The sequence below is a fragment of the Coturnix japonica genome, chromosome 15 (assembly GCF_001577835.2).
Source record: "Coturnix japonica isolate 7356 chromosome 15, Coturnix japonica 2.1, whole genome shotgun sequence".
NCBI lineage: Eukaryota > Metazoa > Chordata > Aves > Galliformes > Phasianidae > Coturnix > Coturnix japonica.
Window position 1 is genome coordinate 5,828,617 of NC_029530.1, and position 18,699 is coordinate 5,847,315.

The 18,699-nt window shown below is 41.9% G+C and overlaps 1 protein-coding gene across 9 annotated transcripts in view; it reads left to right on the forward strand.

Annotated features, from left to right (window-relative positions):
- Window positions 1-3,064: 3,064 nt before the first annotated feature.
- Window positions 3,065-18,699, forward strand: part of MYO1H (myosin IH) — a 34,275-nt gene continuing 18,640 nt past the window's right edge. Inside the window, exons 1-3 of one of the 9 annotated variants that reach the window (XM_015878508.2) lie at window positions 3,065-3,282; window positions 4,663-4,727; window positions 10,072-10,205. Coding sequence is in view for 3 of the 9 variants with exons in the window: in XM_015878510.2 (XP_015733996.1) it covers window positions 15,398-15,412 (15 nt within the window). In the remaining 6 variants the exon portion in view is untranslated. Of the gene's footprint in view, window positions 3,283-4,662; window positions 4,728-8,808; window positions 8,896-9,185; window positions 9,270-10,071; window positions 10,206-12,430; window positions 12,559-15,294; window positions 15,413-16,085; window positions 16,194-16,225; window positions 16,342-18,699 lie in introns of those variants that run through there. The other 8 variants (XM_032447892.1, XM_015878506.2, XM_015878509.2 and 5 more) reach the window with 8 other exon arrangements.

Consider the following 18,699-nt stretch of genomic DNA (forward strand, 5'->3'; position numbering starts at 1 on the left):
CCCGCGAGGAGGCGCCGTGAGGCCGCCGCTGTGAGGTAACATGGGCCGCTGCCTCAGCGCCCTCAGTGCAACCACAGCCTGCCTTCATCCCATCTCCACTCTAAGCCGTTTCTACTTATCCTGGAGCAGCTGAATCTTGAAGAGATGTCAACAAAGCATTCTACAAAACACTTTTCAGCTGTCCATGCAGGCACATATCCAATATCAGAGCTGTGAGACTCTTCTTCTCCTTGCAGAGGTGTCCTTGGTTCTCATGCTGTTTATAACAGCTTTTCTTGTATTCCCACAGACTCCATGCCATTTTTGTTGCCACTTAGAGACTTTAATGCATTCCTGTAGCCTAATGTTTGTAGGAGGGGGTAAAAGTAAAACATGACGTTTCTTTTAGAGCTTCTGAGTCCTGTAGCCTAATGTTTGTAGGAGGGGGTAAAGTTAAAACATGACGTTTCTTTTAGAGCTTCTGAGTATTTATCCCTGAGTCGCTGTGTTGAACTTTCTGCTTGGCTGCTTTCCTTGTGGCAACACACCTGATGGATGGATTTGTTTCCCTCACGCAGGTGATTTGCACACCTCTGCCACGCGCCGGATTATGACGGGTATGGAGCAGAAGGGTGGTTGATGGCCATCTTAATCACTAGGGGAGCTTAAAGTGAAATGTGAAGGGATAAAGGGCATAGTGCTGCAAACACTTTGTACTTTGCAAGTTGTGACAAGAAAGGTTCTGGTTGAGTGTTACGAAGGAAGTTTTCACACCTGAGCTCTAAAATAACACAGTGGTCAACAGTTAAATTCTTTCCTTCTCTGGTCTGTAGCAAACAGATAGTGAAAGAAAACTACAAAGAGAAGTAAGGAATTCACTTTGTAAAGGCACTGACTTTCTTGTCTGTGAGTTTATCCTGAAATTAGCTTTAATTTTGGTGTATTCTCATCTAAACTTGTTTTGGTGAACTGAATTTATTTTGCTACAAAGTGAGGTCACCATTAAATGGTTTGGTTTTGTTTTCCCCACTCTCGTGTCTACTTTAGGTGAGTAAGTCACAAATAACAAGAGAGAGCTGCAGAACCTTCAGAAGCCAAGATTTAGGATAACTCTGCAAAGCCTTCCATGGCTTCTGCATGGCCAGGCTTTAAAATCAAAGTGTTTCTCCTACCTCAGACCCACTTGAACTGGGTGCCACAGTAGCTGCATTGAATGCAACAAGACTGAAAAGCCTTGTGAATACATCATCATTTTAGTGCAAGGACATTGATGTGTCCCAACCCTGCGGTCTCTTACCACTCACATGGCATGTTTTCTGATCACAGTTTTCTTCCATCTCGGCCAAGCATCTGAAATGGTTTGAGGAGATAATTCTGTGGATGGAGATGACTGCCCTCTGCTAAGCAGGCAGTGCTTCTTAAAAAGGAGAAATCTCCTTGAATGTCTAAATCCAGCTTTGTTTTATGTGAAAGAGTGGATTATTTTGCCCTCCTTTATCTACTGGCTGCTTTTACAGTTCATCCCTCCTCGTACAACACCGGAATATTCTATTTACATGACAAACTGCAACTTCACTGTGCAATTTCTCAGTCCCTGAACAAGGTTATGAGTATTTAATCCTCCATCCCCTGCTCAGTGCACAGATTCTGGCTATGGTTTTGTATTCTTTCCCCTGTAAATAAAAAGCTATTGCAGTTACCAAGACCTTTTCATCTCTAAATGAAACTAATGTCAAAGCGGATTCCATAAAACCCATTTAAACATAGGAACTTTCCAAGCTTCCTCCTTTAATTACAGTGCAAAAACACCGACCGTTTGCTGTCGTTTTCCTTTCTTATTTCCCCTCTTCTTTTTAAATTTCTTTCAGATTACTGTATTGTAACAAATTACCCTTAAAAATCATTTAGTGTGAAATTGCAGATTAATCCCATCGGGATGGGGTTTTAGCACTCGTCTGCCCACTTGGGAGCGTACAGATGGTGAATCTGAGTTTTACAATAGGCACAATCACTGATTACATGCATGGATGTAACGGACAAAAAGGCCCTTCCTCATGGCTAAGGTAAGGGAAACGTGCTGGAGGTCCTGGTGCCTGACTTGCTCATTTTAAAATGGCTTTGCTGCTGGCAATTCTTTCTTGTACATCAATGTATCTTAGGTTTACTCCAAGGTGCTAAATGAAGCCATGCGTTTGAAAGGTAGGATTTTCTGAGGCCGAGATGATCTCCCTGCTGTATTTCGAATGACAGCTGAGAGGATGGACCTGGGCCTTCTACGTGCCACTGTAACATAGAATACAGAGCCATTATTATCTGCATTTAAAGAGCTGGCAATATCACAAAACGAGTCCGCTAGGAAACACAAACACTGACAGTATGTTCATAATTTATCCACTTAAACCAAAGCACAGCACAATTTTATCTTTGTGAGTGAATACAGCCATATTTTGCCTTGATACGTATCTATTTGGAGGCAAAACATAGTTTATAGACAGTGTTATTGTGCAGTTATACACCATATTATGGAGTAAATGTTGCGATTAGAGAATTCTGGTTGGCTGATGTGTTTTTCATTGCTACAAATGTCCAACACAGTGGCCTTTATCACAGCCTGTTAGCAGATTTTAACCCTCCAAATGTCATTAACAAGAGAGTAATCTCTGAGAAATGTAGCTTTCATATGTATCTACTTAGCCTCCAGCAAAATAGTTACTTTCAGTGACATAGGATCTAATATGAGACTGTAGAAATGATCAAAATTAGGACTGAGGCTAAAACTGCTTCCATGTGCCATTCCATCATCTGTAGATATTGTGCTGTGTGTGACAATCAGTACCAGGGTGTGTGGAAGGTAATATTGCCAGAACTTTGCTATTTGATGAAAGTATGTCAGTGTGAAAGGTTGGGATAAAAGAAGAAGAATGGAAACCTTTGTAGGTACTTGTTTTTGTGTTGTAAATGCACAGGGTTTTGTCACTGAAGCAATGAACATGAAGTTGTGTATGCAGGTCCTTTGGGAACTCTGTCTCTCAGTGGCTGTTTGCTGCCTCAGCTGGAGGCACAGCTCAATCTTCAGCCTCTGCAGGACGAAGTCACTTTCTCTTTTCTTTGTCGCTTCTGCAAATCTTAAGTGATCATGGAACTGATTTGTCACTTGTATTGCACTTCCTAAAATCAAATCTGCTTTTATTTCAGTTATTCATGAGCTTCGGGTGTTTGCTGGGATTTCTGCAGATGTTTGCACCAGTGTCAATTTCCAGGTGGAAGAGTCCTGCAGAAACCAACCCTGATAATTCCTCTGAGGTCAGTGAGATTATCCAATGTGAGATAAACACGTACATATTTTTTTCTAAGGTTCTAAGACTAAAGATGTAAGAGTCTTCCTCTTAATAAGGCCATCACCAAATTAACATAATCAAGAAGAAGTCAGTTCTATTATAACAGCTTCTCTGGCAGGTGTCCTGCTACCTCAACATCTCTGTTCTAAACAAAAACCACAATTTAGATGAGTGCTATTTCACGTTTATGTGACTCCAGAATCTAATTAAGCCATTTCTGCACTTTCCTTGACCATAATTTTAAATTTCCTGTAATTACAAGACACTATAGCACAGTTACGCTGTTTCATCAGATTTTAGGCTACGGGACTTAAAACTAACATTTTCAAAAGCATTTCATGGTTTGAAAGAATGGTCAATTAACCTTCAGTTTCCTGTGGGGAACCCTGCAAAGAACTGTCAGCAGTTCAGTTTAGAGAGATTTGTCCAGTGACCTACAAGGCCACGAAGTTCACGAATGCATGTAACAGTGTCATCATAGATTTGTTTCCTGGGTTACTATCACAAGAGAACAAACCAATTGTTTGGCAGCTTGTGCTACAGTACCTAGCTGACCAAATGGATGATGGGGAGTGCCCCAGCACTGCGATGTGCTCTGGTGTAGCCTGTTCCAAACTAGACCAACTCAGCAGGAAAACAAAAAAAAAAGAAAACCTCCGGTATCTTCAAAATGAATTATGTGTCTCCTTCTCTTTCCTCTGTCATGTTTTTGTGGGGCCAGGGGGGGAATTCATCGACTGCCTGCTGAGTTTCTTTGTATTTCAGAACCTCTTCAGATGCCATTGTAAGATAAACGTTTGGTTTTTCTAGTGTTGACAGTCTTCAGCTTTAAGTGATGGCAACATCTCGCTTTTTATCCCAAATTAAGGGCGGTTCTGTGGAGCAATAGAAATTGATTCTGAAGGTGCACCTGCTGAAGGCACACTGAGCTCTGTAGGATTATGGCATCAAGCTACAGTGGGCTGATGATAGTGTGAAACTGAAAACAAAGGGTCTGGTCCAGGCCACCGAAGTCAAAAGAATCTCTGGTTTCACCAGGGAGGCAGAATTAGCCATATACAGAATTATCCTTCATGTAGAGTGTGATGTGTGAAATCTAGCAGTTGGCACTTGGCTTTGCTTGAGTTCAGTGCTATGTAAACATGTAGCACTGTTTTGCAACCACATGGAGATCTGATTTCCTTTTCTCTCACTCAGCATCAGAATGCTATTCCTAGCCAACTTGGCAAATGGAAGGTTGATGTATTCACGCTTCCCTTTGCTGGTTGCCAGTCTTGTGGATTATCTCAGCTGTTTCCTATGCATGAATTTAAAACCATGTATTCTTCTGTGTATGTGATTTTAGAAAAAGAAGCAACTCTCCGTCATGGCACTGTGCCACTGGGTGAAGTGAAAATCATTCGGATTCACGTGAGTGTGGAGTTCTGACATTAAATCTGCTTTTCCCACCTTCTGTCATTTTGTCACACTCGTAGCACTGGCACACCTAGCACTGTCAGGGTTGGTGCTTCATGACTACAAATGCCTTCAGTAAATCTTAAAGCACTCTAGGAAACTTAGAAGTTGAATATATGGAGTAATCAGAAGGATTTGCTTCGGTCTTGTTTTGCATATAGGTCTGTATCTTTGATAAAGGTTTCATTATTTGGTGTACACCATTGTATGAAGCCATTTGTTCTATCACACGGGGCTCAGATTTTAACCATGAATATAGAAATGTGATCAAAAATTGGCTTCCTTAAATTGCAAAGCATGTTTTTGTGTGCTCTAAAAACAAAGGAATTTCATCATGTTTGTAGAATGTCTTTTAGTGCATAATAAAAGTCTGCTATTACTATGTTAGGGCTCCGTTAGCTTTTTAATAAGTTTTTCAGAGACTTTGATAGAAGAGGCTATAGAAATGCAAGAATATCATGATAATTTGCTGCTGCAATGAAGGAAAAAGAAATGAAATTTCCTTACAGGAAAGAAAAATGTAATTAGACGAATTCAGCTTGGCTTGCTTCCACAAATCCTAATTGTTACACTTAAGAAAAGTGAGACTCACAAGATGAGATTGAGACAGAGAGAGATGAGAATTTCACAGAATTTACCTCCTGGCATTGACCAAAGTCATAAAGCTCGACTGAGAACGAAGCGAACAAAACATCTGGTTCTTCCAGCTGGGGGGTACCACGATAATTGTGGGTAGTAATGCTTCTGTGGGATAAAGTTGCACGTATACATACATATATAGATATACATATACACACATACACATATACATATATACATATACACATGTACATGTATAATATATATACTGACATGAAGTGTTGCTTGTGGAAAATCATCTTCCTGAGGTTCTTGTGCTCTGTTCTGTCAAGTGCAGGTGACACGTACTGCTACAAATAACAGAATGCTCCGGAATCTCAGTACTTCTGTTTTCCCATGTGCTGTGTGACACGAGCTGGGCAGATTTCAGACTCTACTAAACATGTACTTTTGTTTTTTAACACTATATCACTACTAAGGATGATAATTGAAATCTACGCCCAGTCCTTCCAGATGTTACATAGATGCAGATAGCCATGAGGGAGACTCCAAGGATCCTCTTTGTGTGTATTAATACCCATCTAGTATAATCAGTGAGCAGTATGGACCAAGCCAAGGAGGTTGCATTTAACCAAGGAAAGACAATGGGAGAAGAGAACAAAACTTTGTGGTGCTTGTAACACTATTTTAGTGATGTGATGCTCTGCAGGGGCTGCAGAGAGTCCTTTCTCAAGGTACATACAAGAAGGGAAGTATGAAGAAAAATAACATGTCCAATTATACGTTTGCACATTCTTTCAGCACAAAGAGTAAGTTGTGTTGTGGGGAAGCTCAAACGTTCAACCCTCCTTTCTTTCTTTGGGAGTCCCAGAGAACAGATTTAAAATGCAAAGCATGACTTTGCAGGCCAATACATGTAAGGGGGAGGGGAACAGAGGATAAAATGCCATCAGCAGCACGTAGCACGAGCATCGTTAGACATTGAGAAAGATATCATTAGATTAAAAAAGTGTCTTCACAGAGAAACAAAAGGCAAGCCAAGGCACAGCACGTCAGCATTGCCCAACACGAACTTCAGAGTCATTGCTGTTGACAATGGATGCACAGGGAAGCTTTGCCTCAGAGAGGTTACGGATTCCAGGCAGGGTACAAGCGGTGCTAACAGACACTGGCTGTCATTCTAGCCGAATAAACAGCCAACAGTGCTCCACATCTCCCTCTCGGTTCAAGATTAATTACTCATCTAAAATGACAGCTACTGTCTAGTGCCTAAAAGTTGTCACGAGCCATATCATCCATTCATGTTTCCTCAAGGACACATGTCTTCATTCCTCACAGGCGCGTTTCTGAATTTGCCTGACTGTTCAATTACATCTTTGGAAGTGCTTAGCAGAAGCTGACAAGTTTTTCCTATGTTTGTTGCAGGGGCTGAAGAGGAAGTAATCTGCTCATCATAAGTAACATCTATTAATACAGCTGGGTTTCCTAATACCCCCAGATATTTCTTCCTGGTTTTAGTTTTCATAATATTTAGGTAAAATAAATCCTTTGCCATTTTAGTAAAATATCTGGAGCATCACGTTAGAGAAATACTGATCCTCTTGCACTCTTAAATAAGTTGGGCCCTTATTTTTCTAGTTTTTCTTTCATCTTGTCTGTTTTAGCCTTTCTGTGGTTTAAAATATTTTGTGGTTTAAAATGGGCAGCTTAATGATTAGATGAATTGCAAAATATGCATGTTTAACAGGAAAAAAGAGAATCTATTGGGGTTATTCATGTGCTTTTGGATTTGATTTACTTCCTACTTCCTTATTTAATAACTAGGTTCCTTAAGTCTCCTTAAGCTTGAGTGACCCATGTTTTGTTGCCAGGTCTATTCCAATGACCCCTGCCAAGACCCCTGCCCTAGTTCGTCTATCAGACAAAAATGAATCTATTCCAGGAACTATCAGTTCCCATTATCTCTAATTGAGCCTGACAGTTGGAGACAGGCCTCATTATTTTTAATTGGGCCCTATAGTTCTAGAGTTAAATTAAACACAATTTAATGCAGATAGCTCATATACATTGGCATAGCAGAGTCAAATTGTATTTTAGGTTTAATGAAACAACAGTTTTTTATTTCAGGCTTCACTTTTATTGCTTTGAGCTTTGCACTAAGTAAAACTTGACTATTGCATGATGATACATACATACATTAGAATCTGAGCTGATCATGCACCTGTTGTACCTTATTGTTACGTATACTTCTATATGGAACTTGAAAATAGAGGCATGATGAGTTCACATGGGGCTGGTGAAGAACTCCTTATTCTCCTATAAACTCAGCCCTATTTTAAATAGATTTGTCACTGGTCTTGCAAATATAAGAAACTCCTAAGTGTTTTCCCCCATCTCCTCACTGGAAATTTAAATTAGAACTTTAAACTGAAGTTATCTGTGTATCCCTGAACAAAGGCATTTTTACCTCATTGCAACGGAGCATCTCTTCCCTTTCTATCACAAAGCCAGCATTTCTGTCATTACCAAGTGGCATTTTTCTGTAAGGATAACCCCTGAATAAAGAAGGAATTTAACCATTTTGTTACAAAGGTACACGTTGCTTTAGCTATTATTAGTGATTGTATACTGAATTTTCATTAGGAATCCATACCGAACTGGTATGTTCCATGTCTCACAACCCTTGCTCCAGCAGTTCTAAGTCATGCAAGGGTTTGTAAAATCCCTCTCCGTGCTCTTCCCTTGCAGCAAATAGTGAGTCAGTAGTGGGCTGCAAGACAACATCAATTTTTAATGTACTTTTGGCTTTGCCAGAATACTGAAATCAAGCAACGAGTCCGTCAGCAATAATCCTCTTTGGATTAATGACCATGGAACCCAGTTTGCAAATTACAGAAGACTTTGATTAAATATTGGGTTTTCCTTTTAATGGGAGAGGTTGATAGATACTTCTTTCAAAGTACATTTCCTTCAGTATATTTGCATTTGCTTTAGCTTCCTCTTCAGGTTTGCCTGAAGGGATAAATAAACTACACAACCACTCTAAAGGGACCTGACAAACACAATCAAACTGATTCCAGACATGTATCCTCTTTGGAACACCAGTAAATATGCCTGAAGAGCTCAGGCATATTGCATGTAATAATTATACATTGTGTTTAATTGACAGCTACTTAGTCATGGAAATTTTGTCATCAGGTCTATAGGCTGAGTTTGTCCTGGAGAAGAAGAACAAGGATTACCCAGTGTTTACACAGTGACCACACCTTTCTAACTGCTCTCTGCTTGTGTATAGGCATCCATCCTGGACCTGAATGTCAATTATACCTTCTCTTGACTGCTTGTAAAGCTTCTTCTGAAGCACGTTACACTTGAAGCATAAGCTAACATCTAAATGAGCACCTTTTTTTGGTCTTTGATTCTGAACAGAAGCTCTAACTCTTTTTTTCCATGCTCAGGCTTTTTTTTGGAACAGAGGTGCCATCACAGATGAAAGCTCTGCTCTACCTTAATTCCTCCAATGGAATGAAGCTCCTTTCTGCTGGTAGATGCCATTTGACTTTTTTTTTTCCCTCTAGTTTATTTTGTGTGAAAGGATAAACATTACATTTTAGAGCAGCAGTGGGGAGTATTTTAAGTGCTGAAAGCCTGATGTGAAACTCAGGTGTCCCTGATAGGGGATATACTATCATACAACTCTCCCACCTGCAGCTTCTCCACTGCATTCTCAAACCAGAGCACATGCTGTGCCCTAAGGTCCATTAACCTCACCTGGCTTCATGCCACATTGAGGCAAAGTTGGCTGGGATGGTGAAAAACTGTAATACAGGTGAGAGGGGTGGAGATCATTAATAGGGAGAGAGATGAGTGTTAGGGAGAGGAGGGGAATAGTCAGATCAGGATCCTGCAGGACATAAGGTACTGATAGTGCTCAAGGTGTAGGGCAGAAGTTCCTTTTCCCTTTTTGTAGGTGGATCTGGTTGTTGCATATATTCCTTCCCAATGTGTTTAATTCAAGTAAAAACAGTTCCAGAAAACAGTATTTTTTTCTTCTGAACAGTCACTTGAAAGTATATCTGGTGGGATTTCTGGAATTAATTTTTTTATGCCTGCATTCAGTGTGCACATGCTACTTTAGACATAGCTAAATGCATGAGCTCCTCTACTCATTAGGTATTTTTGTTAGCTGTAGCTTGGCCAGTGAAAAAAAAAAAAACCTTCTTTTCCTAGCACTGCAGGAGGTCCCTGCTGTGACAGGCTAAAATACCAAAAGATACAAGGGGTCTGTCATATGCTGTTGTCCTTTTGATTGAACTTGGAGAGAAAAGGCTTTTGTATAGTTAGTGGCCAGTTAGCCAGCACACTCCTAATATTATAGGCACAGATTTAGTGACCTGCATGAGAAGTGAGTTTGAAATAGATTTTTTTACAGCTTTACATTCTCCTAGGAGCCCTCTATCTATCTTTGGCATTTTTAATTGCCTTCTTACACATTAGCATTTGAGAGTTGCACAACAGTTTGTGTCTGAATATTCACAGAAGCTATGCAAGGAAAAGGAAGCGCCGTTAGTTGTGTTTATAGATGTGAAAGTGAAGCTCTCAGGGTGTGTTTATGAGATATGTATAGTGTAATACTGTGGGAAGACTGAGATGAGGCAGACTTAAGCAGCTCAGGTATTAGAAAGCAGGCTTGATTTTGTGTTTGTTTGCTTTAAAACAGGTTTGCTTCGTACTGCATTATCATATGCACAGAAGGCAATTTCTGGTAAATGCACACCGACTGCTTGATGGCTGAGCAGGGCTGCGTCCAGGTCTGAACTCCTCTATCAATCCAGTCATAAGCTCCACAGGTTGGTAAGTTACAGTTGCATTTATTAAATCATAAGAAATTGATTTAACATTCCCAGTTATTATTGGGTCTGCTTCCAGTGACAAGAAACACTATCCCAGGGAGCACCTTGACCCCTTCCAGCTGCTTCACATACCTCCCCTCCTCCATTGCTAGCAGAATAAAGCTATACCTATGGCTACATGAGGGCCTACACTGGTTGAAGCCTTGTGCCCACCTGAGGCCTGGTGATGGCTCTGTGGGTGTATGCAGATGGCACCACCTTCCACTCAGCAGTGCTAAGGCTGCTTGCTGGGCCTTGCATGCAGCATGAGAATAATGTATTTGAATCTGATTTGACAGACGAGCCTTGCATCTTGAAATGCTTGATCTCCTGTGATGGTATGATTGCTGTCAGCATGCAGTACAGAGAGGTTTTGAGATCACACGGAGAGCGCAGGTTTCAGTTTTGCTCTGTGTTACCGGGATCAAATTATCTCCCGTTCCCTCTGTTGGGTTTTTGTTGTTGATTTTGTTGTTTTATTACTTTGTTTGCTTCCTCCCAGCTGGCTTGGGAATGAATGTGGGTTATAAGCAAAACATCAAGGATTTAATTTAGCTCATAAACAAAAAGTACCCTTTTCAAATGTTAAAGCTGGGGATGAAAGAGAGGACTGAGTGCTGGCCTGATAGGCCAGGATGTCTTTCTCAGTGCCCAACAATGATGGTAGAATCTCTGGTACTTCTGACTGAGCAGTAGAGCAGTCCTATTTATTACTTGTGATGTTCAGAGTTAATAAGTTCAGGAATGAATAATTGATAGCGATTTTAAAACAAGCAAGAATTCAATTAAAAATGTACAAGAGGAGGCTGGGCATGTGGTAAAGAGTTTCTCTTTCCCATTTGATTTGACTGCAAACAATCCTAGATCTGGTCACTGAAGACAACTGGCAATGAAATGGGTGTGTTAAAGAAGAGGAAACCAGATATTATGTTACTTAAAAGTCATTCATCATGTCACAGGAAGGCAGGAATCTGAACTCCTGAAATAAATAGTCACTAAAGGTGATCTGTCTGCACAAAGGTACTGTAGCATGAAGCTACATCTGACTGCTAAAATATTCCTCTGTAATGAGGCCAGATACCCAGGTGCAGAGTGGCTGAGGAAGATCACATTGAATGGCTTCTTGTGTGAGACACCTCCTCAAACTGTCCATAGAAGTGGACCCATCACTCTGTGCTGCAAAGAGGAACGCAGTATAACATTCTCATCTCTATTTTAGCGCATGTGAATGCTGAAGTGATGCAGAGTTCTGGGTTAAATTCTCAAGGCTGTGTAGCAAAAAAAAATTGCTTTCTTCTTACTGAGGAGCCCCTTTTGTGTCTACCCATCATAGCACGTCGATCCCAAGTTAATTGTCATTTTGCATTTGTCAGCAAAGAGCAGTATTTCCTTCTATCCTTTAATTCCTTGTGGTCTGATTTTCCATTGGCTTGTTGGATGGAGTGTGAGGACAGCACTGCAAGGTTGCCAGCAGAGGTAGAAATGCCTTTCCTCAGGGTCTGGTTGCACCATCAGGACCCTGCAGAAAGAAAGAAAGGTCAGGAAGAAGAAAATATATAATATATGTGAGTGTCAGGTACTCTTTCTTTATGAAATTAAAATGAAATTATTTTGATTCTGTTTTATTTAGGGAATAACACGTTATACAGTGGGGTTAAAGATCACAGGGGCTGCAGTAATACAGGAAAGTTAGCAAAATAGGCGTTCTGAGTTGGAATCACATTAAAGTTGAATGTGTAGTCTTAGCATCTGCTCCTCCTTTGTGGGATATCTGCTCTTTTAATTTTTAAGCACGTCTTAGCCTCAACCTGGGAAAAGAGATACTATAACAAGGGAATATACATTATTAACCTTAGAGCTTCCAGCTTAGGCCTCTCCTACAGCTTCTGGCCTCCAGGTCTTTCAACAAGCAGGTGAGCACCCACCACTGTCTGCAGAGTCCTGGTTTGGGCTGACTCTAGTTTTAATACAGCAGACAGAAGCAGTCACTTATTTTGGTAGCTTGTAATTAACATAAAACACTTATACCAACTAATCAAAGATCACTGGTGTCTGCAATGTAATCTCAAGGAAGATACAGTTTCTAGTTCTTATCTTGGAAAAGTGGCCATGATGCGTATGCAAGTGCCATAGGACAAAGTCCCTGACTCACACTCTAAATTATTGATGGTATTCTGTTCAGGTGAGAACATAGCCTCCTACCTGGCTGCACAGTGTGACGAAGGACCATAAACAAGTTCAAAGCACCTTTTGAATGGTTTAGCTGGAATAATTGTTATCAGCTGACTTTAACAGCATTCAAGATGGATACTCAGGTAACTTTAACTATTAGTGGCTGTAGCAATAGATGTATTAGCAGCTAGAGGTGTACTTCCAATTTCTGTTAACTGCATTAGCAAGTATTTGAGTTAGGTTAGGTGGTGGTAGAATGACTTTGAAATAATACTTTTATAAAGCACACAGCTGATATAATTCAACCAAAAAATATCTAGACTCATTTAAGAAACCTCTGAGGTGCAAAACTGCATTGATCTTGGACAATGCGCCTTTAACGCGTAGCCTGTATATTCATAAATGTGCATTTTCCCTCTCTACTGAGTAATTTAGTTTGGTAGACTTTGGCAAGGAAATTTCTTGGAAGCTGTGACTGAGTGACATCTCACTTGCATGCTAATGAGGTCTTGACAGAGGTGGTGACAGATGGAACTCCAGGTTCAAACCACTTGCTTCTTTTTTTTCCAGCAGGATGTTAACAGTCAAAGGTTCCTAACAGCTCTTGCAATGAAGATGCACGCTTCTAGGTGTCTGCTTATGACTTTCTGTTGCCATAGATTGTAGCAAAACTGACAGGGAAAGCTCTGTAAGACCTCTGTAGATGTCTTGCATCATTAACACAGGCTGTTTTCTGAAATAGTCCATTTTATTCTTTCTGAATGCTTCAAATATTCCAAAGTTGGCCTGTTCCAACAGTGGTCACAGACTTGAGATGGCTCTCTGTGCCTCCAGTGATCTACGTCAATCCTCATCACAGAACCTGGTGGTGGTCTTGTAGGACAGAGCTATGTGTAGCCTGGATGTTCTCTATCTAGAGCTTGTAGATGAATGAATAGCACTGAGAAATTCTTGTGATCTACCTGGCAGGCATTCCACTTACAGAATGACAGAATCATAGAATGGCTTGGGTTGGAAGGGACCCTGGCAGGCTGGGTTGGAAGGGCTGAGCAGCTGGCACTGTAAGCACCAAATGACAGTGCTGAAGCCAAGGAGAAGTAAGCAAATTATTCCCATATAAAAGGGAACAGAGGCAGAGCGTAACGGAGCATTAAGCTGCATGTTCTGAGTCAGAGAGAGAAATACAGTAACCAAAGGCAAGACAGAGGATTTAATTTTTAATCAGCTGTAATTAATTCCTTCCACATCTTACGTCTGGTGAGAACGCAGAGCAAAAGGCAGTAATATCAGTTTGGCTTTGATGTGTTATAGTACCATTCAGAGAATGATGTGTGTTTGAGTCTGTTGGGGCACAGGGTGCAGTACTCGGAGATGATGGGGATGTCCCACAGCTGTGGTATCATCCTGTAAAGAAACTTCCAGTGTTGCACTAAGCAAAGCTCCGAAAGATTTATCCAATTTATCCATTAAATTTATCCATTTATCCAATAAATCAATCGGAGCTTTGCTTAGTGCAACACTGGAAGCTTTTTACTTTGCATGGGACTGTCAGTGTGTTTACTGTATAGTGCTTGGTCTGGTTAAATGAGAAACAGCTTTTAGTAGCTGGAGGCTTTTGCAGTTGATGTGGGAATTTTCCTTTCCACCATTGTACACTTTGCCAGATATGTGACATAAATTGCAGTTATCAGACAAAAAAACACATGCTCAAAAGAAAAATCATTTGCCCATGTCAGACAGCTCTGTGCCTCTTTGTTGGCCCTGCTGGTATTAAACCTGCTCGTTCTCTATTTATCCTCCCAAACTCACAGCCAAGACCTGCATTTCTTGTTCCGAAACACCCAGAGCAGAATATCCTGCTCCTTTTTCCTGCTTTGTCCTTCTGAAGGTCAGCTTTAAAGACCTTGAAATCACTGCAGTGATCCCAGTATACCCAAGAGTGGCTCCTTGGATGATGCGCTCTGTGTGTCCCCATTGCATATCTCACCAACTTGTGAGCCCTGGTGCTGTGACACAGCTCCGGTGTCCCCAAGCCCTGCTGCCATGTCACATGCAACTCGTTCCTGGAACAGCTCCTTAACGAGCTGCAAGCCACCAGAGACACAAAATCTTCCTATCTGATAAGCATTTATCTTCAGGTTTGCAGCATCGTCGCTGCAAGGTGTGGAGGAATTTCTCCTGTTTAGAACCAAGCTTTCCTTATGTTCTCTGCTCCGAGCTCTTTGGGGACTCTGCTCCAGGCTGGGGGGAGGGGATGTGGCCACCTGCCGTGGAAATGGAGATTTTACAAACAGAATGAAAGGCGAGACAAAGGAGACATTATCTGCCATGCGAGCTGTTGGGGACTGAACAGCAACTTGCATATGGTTTGAGTTTGGCACAGCCTTTATTTTTATCCTCAGACAGGACTCCCTATCTGGTTATTTACTGTATTAATGACAGGAGACAGAATTACAGCAAGTGGGCTGAGAGCATTCATTACTGTGATAATTGTTGCTCCATATGAAGCTGGGACAGCCAGGCACTGTACAGAGCCCTGAGTACGAGCAGCTGATGGCTCTGGGTAGAGCATGAGAGCAGATCTTATTTTCAAGACAGCCAGGAACATATATTGCTAGTTTATTAAAAACAAAACCTTTCTTCTTTTTTTCCTTATGTGAGGGGAAAAAGAATGAGTTTTAACACCAGCTGCACCACAGCAGTCAGGATCACATCTGAGATGTTAGTACTGTTGCTGCTTTAAAACTTTCCTCTCTATGTAGTACACCTTAGTGCACCTGTCTTAGCAGGTTTGTTGCAGTTGATTACATTTCCCTGTGTCAGCCTTTTAATCATAGGATCTACAGCTGAGTCGTTTCTCTCTCCATCCACTACTGCTGTAGCAGTGTGTAATGCAGTTAGAGAGTAATGCTCTGTTCTAAAGGTGGAGGTTGATTTGTTCCTTTTCTGCTTGGCTTGTTTTAGGCTACATCTTATGGCAATATGGAAGAAGTGAGGGTAAGTTCAGAGCTCTTTGTAAGCTTTTATACCAATGTGTGTTCCAGCTAAGTTAGGAGGGACTGCTCTGTCAGCAGACTAGGTGCCTGGTTGGCACTGTATGGGGAATAATGATACTTCTTCCTGCTTGAAGGAAGAGGAGGAGAACTATATCTGGGGTTATTTGGGGTGAGCAGTGTGGCTAAGGAGGAGGGAAAGGACTGTCACCTAGTTGAAGAGGGAGAGCAGATGGTGTTCTTGTGTTCAGTGGAAAAGAGGGCCTGGAAAGGTGGGGATGTCCTTCTGCTTTGCACCCAGCATGGAGCGAAAGTAACTTAGACCTCTATGTTCCTCTAGTTCTCCTTCTCTGTCCCCATCCTGGTGACAAGTGGACAGCTGTGCTGTCACTCACTCTCACACATTCACACAGCTGCTGTGATCAGACTGGTCCTATCAGCAAAACGTCTTCGTGCTTGACTATTGCATTGAAATGCTTGTTAGCTAAGTGCTTTGTGCGTGTGGTGGTCCAGGAAAGCTAAACCAACAAGGAAAGTTGGATAAAGATGTTTGCTGAATTGACTTGAGGGAGGCTTGCTGTTTATTCCCAAGACTGTTCCCTTGCTGCACTGTGTTGCCTCTCTAGACTCTGCTCAAGTAGTTTATTTACCAATAAACTCCCATCTAGAGAATGAGGCTGAGCTCACAGCCTTTTCAAATAAACCTTCTGAGCTCTCCCGTCCTGCTTTTAAAACTGCAGCCTTGGCATCTGGTGCTTTTTCAAGCTTGACAAGCCAGGCCCAGGGTAAGCACATGCTGTAAGTTAACGTGAGCGTGTGGGTGACTTTTGCTGTAATTCACATGGATTGCATCTTGCACTGCAGCCTGTGCAGGTGACTGGTTTGCAGCAGCTGACAGAGGAACCTCTGATTTTTCTGGGTTCCATTGCAAAGGTAATGGCTTTTATTATGGGACTTAAGCATCGGCACAGGTTGCCCAGGGAGGCGGGGATGCCCTGACCTTGGAGGCATTCAAGGTCAGTCTGGCTGGAGCTCTGATCACCCAATGGAGCTGTGGGTGTCCCTGTGTACTGCAGGGGGGTTGGACTAGATTACCTTTAACAGTCCCTTCCTACTCTGTTTAGGGCTCCATTGTGGAGTTAATAGCTTTTACTCTGGGACCCGGTGCTGAAATCTTGGTTTGGGTTTATTGTGTTATAGGTACTGCCCAGCTAGTTTGCGTTCTGCTTCTACACCTCTTGAGAGAGGCAGTTGTACAGGCCAACTTTGCATTGCTTTCTGATGTCCAAAGCATTCTCCCCTCCGGATTTGTGTTGGTATATCTGAGGAAAACTCGCTGAATTTCTGCTGAATGCAGACTGAGCTGATGAAGGGAATTGATTGTTCCTTACATGTTTGTAGTGGTTTAGAGGTTATGCACTGTAAGTCAGATACTCGTAATGTCATTGGTGCCTGCTGACATTGCTATAACCTGAGAGCACTGGGAGCCTGGAGGTGGGCTGGGAATTTTAGGCAGGATTGCTTTCACCAACCTGGCTCAGAAGGAGCAGCACTATTGGCCCTAACCCAAAATGCGAGCTGCTCATATTAACCCGACAGGCAATTGTTTTATTAAAGCTGACGTGCTGAATGGGACTCTTTTTAATGATATTCTTTACCTGTCTCATTGTGTTAAAGTGGGGAAAGGATGGGGAGTGGGGGGGTCGAGAAGCACACAGCCCGAGGAGGGAGAGCTGTGGCAGGTGGGACTGAGCACCAGGAGCAGCTCGGAGCGTTGAGCTGCCCGGCTTAGCCCATGTAGACCGCATAACAAGAAAGAGTTGCTAAGAACAAATCTCTATTGTTCGCTGTCATCTTTAAATGAGTGTCAAAGTAGGCAGGGGGGCTTTGACCGTTAACCGCACAATTTAGCCTGCCTGTTGTGTCCAGCAGCCCCCACCTCCTTGGAGTTTCTCAGATTAGAAAAGAAGGCCTCAGTCCCTTATAAATGGGCCAACTCTTCTCCTTTGTGTGCAGACTGCCCAGTGTGAAATCTGCAGTGACGTTAAATGTTTTCTAATGAATAATTACTGAAAGGAAATGGAGGAATATATGTGTAATGGATTGTAGCGCATTAAAATGTTTTATTTTGCGCACAAAAATGTTGTCCTTCACAAGCACCACGATTGTTTCAGAGAGCCTTTTGTGGGGGCTTGATTCTCAATGGATTATCTGTGAGCTCTTACATTTCCAATAGAAATCAAAAGGGTCCTTTGGCAAACTAATGTTTTTCAAAATGGCAGCCATGAAGCCCATTTAGTATTTAAAGTTTGGGTTTTAAAGAAATGTTTGAACTCTAGAGATTTTCTCACTTTTTTTCTTTCTTTTGATTTATGAAAGTGAAGTAGTTCACCTCGACCTCTCTTCTATTGAGAAAGACAGACAGTCACCCTTTAACAAGTCTATAGTGGGCTATTCCCTGGATACAGACAAGAGGCCTTAAGAATTGTTGGCGTTTCCCTAGGCTGTTGATTAACCTTAAAACCCTCTTATTCTGTATTCTTTTGACAAAAAATTAGGTTACAATGTGTAAATTTTTCCACAGTGTAATTGTATTTATGAATTCTGCTGCCTTGGGACATCCCGAGCTACTGTATGCGCTTCTCAAGTGCTGCCTTACAGACCCAAGACGTGGCTCTTTGGCATCACTGCCGTGTTCCCAAGTACAGTTGGTGTGCAGTGCTCTGCTTTCTGTAAAATCATGGTAGAGGTTTCCAGAGACATAAAGGCTGGTTTAACTGAAATATCTGTAGAAAAGCTTTAAAATATGTTTGATGCTGTAATCGTACAGATGTAGTGTGGTTTCTTGGTGCAGATCTGATCTGCTTCCATTGGTTTTACGCACACTTTAAGTGTATTTGAAAATTGCTCTGAACAGATTAATTCTTAGGAGATGTACCAGAGTTTCTACAGCAGGAGGGATTATTTCCCTGTCCTTGCCATTATTCTGGTGCAGTAATTCATTGTCCCAAGTATTATTGCCAAGTATGCAGCAATACTATCTCTATGATGACTGCAGACTCTGAATGCCCCTTTGGAAGGGCAGGAAGGGATCCAGGCTCCTCTCAGAGCAGCTGCATGCAGCCCTTCCACCAGCACTATGGCATGATGAGAGCCTGGCCTTGGAGTTGCTGCTGGGTTTGAGGGAGGTCATAGTACTGCTGGTGCCCATCTTTGCTCTCCTGCTGACCTGGCCATGTGGGAAACAGCCTTTGGCTTCCAGCTGTGCTGTCTTTGTCTCAGGACATCTTT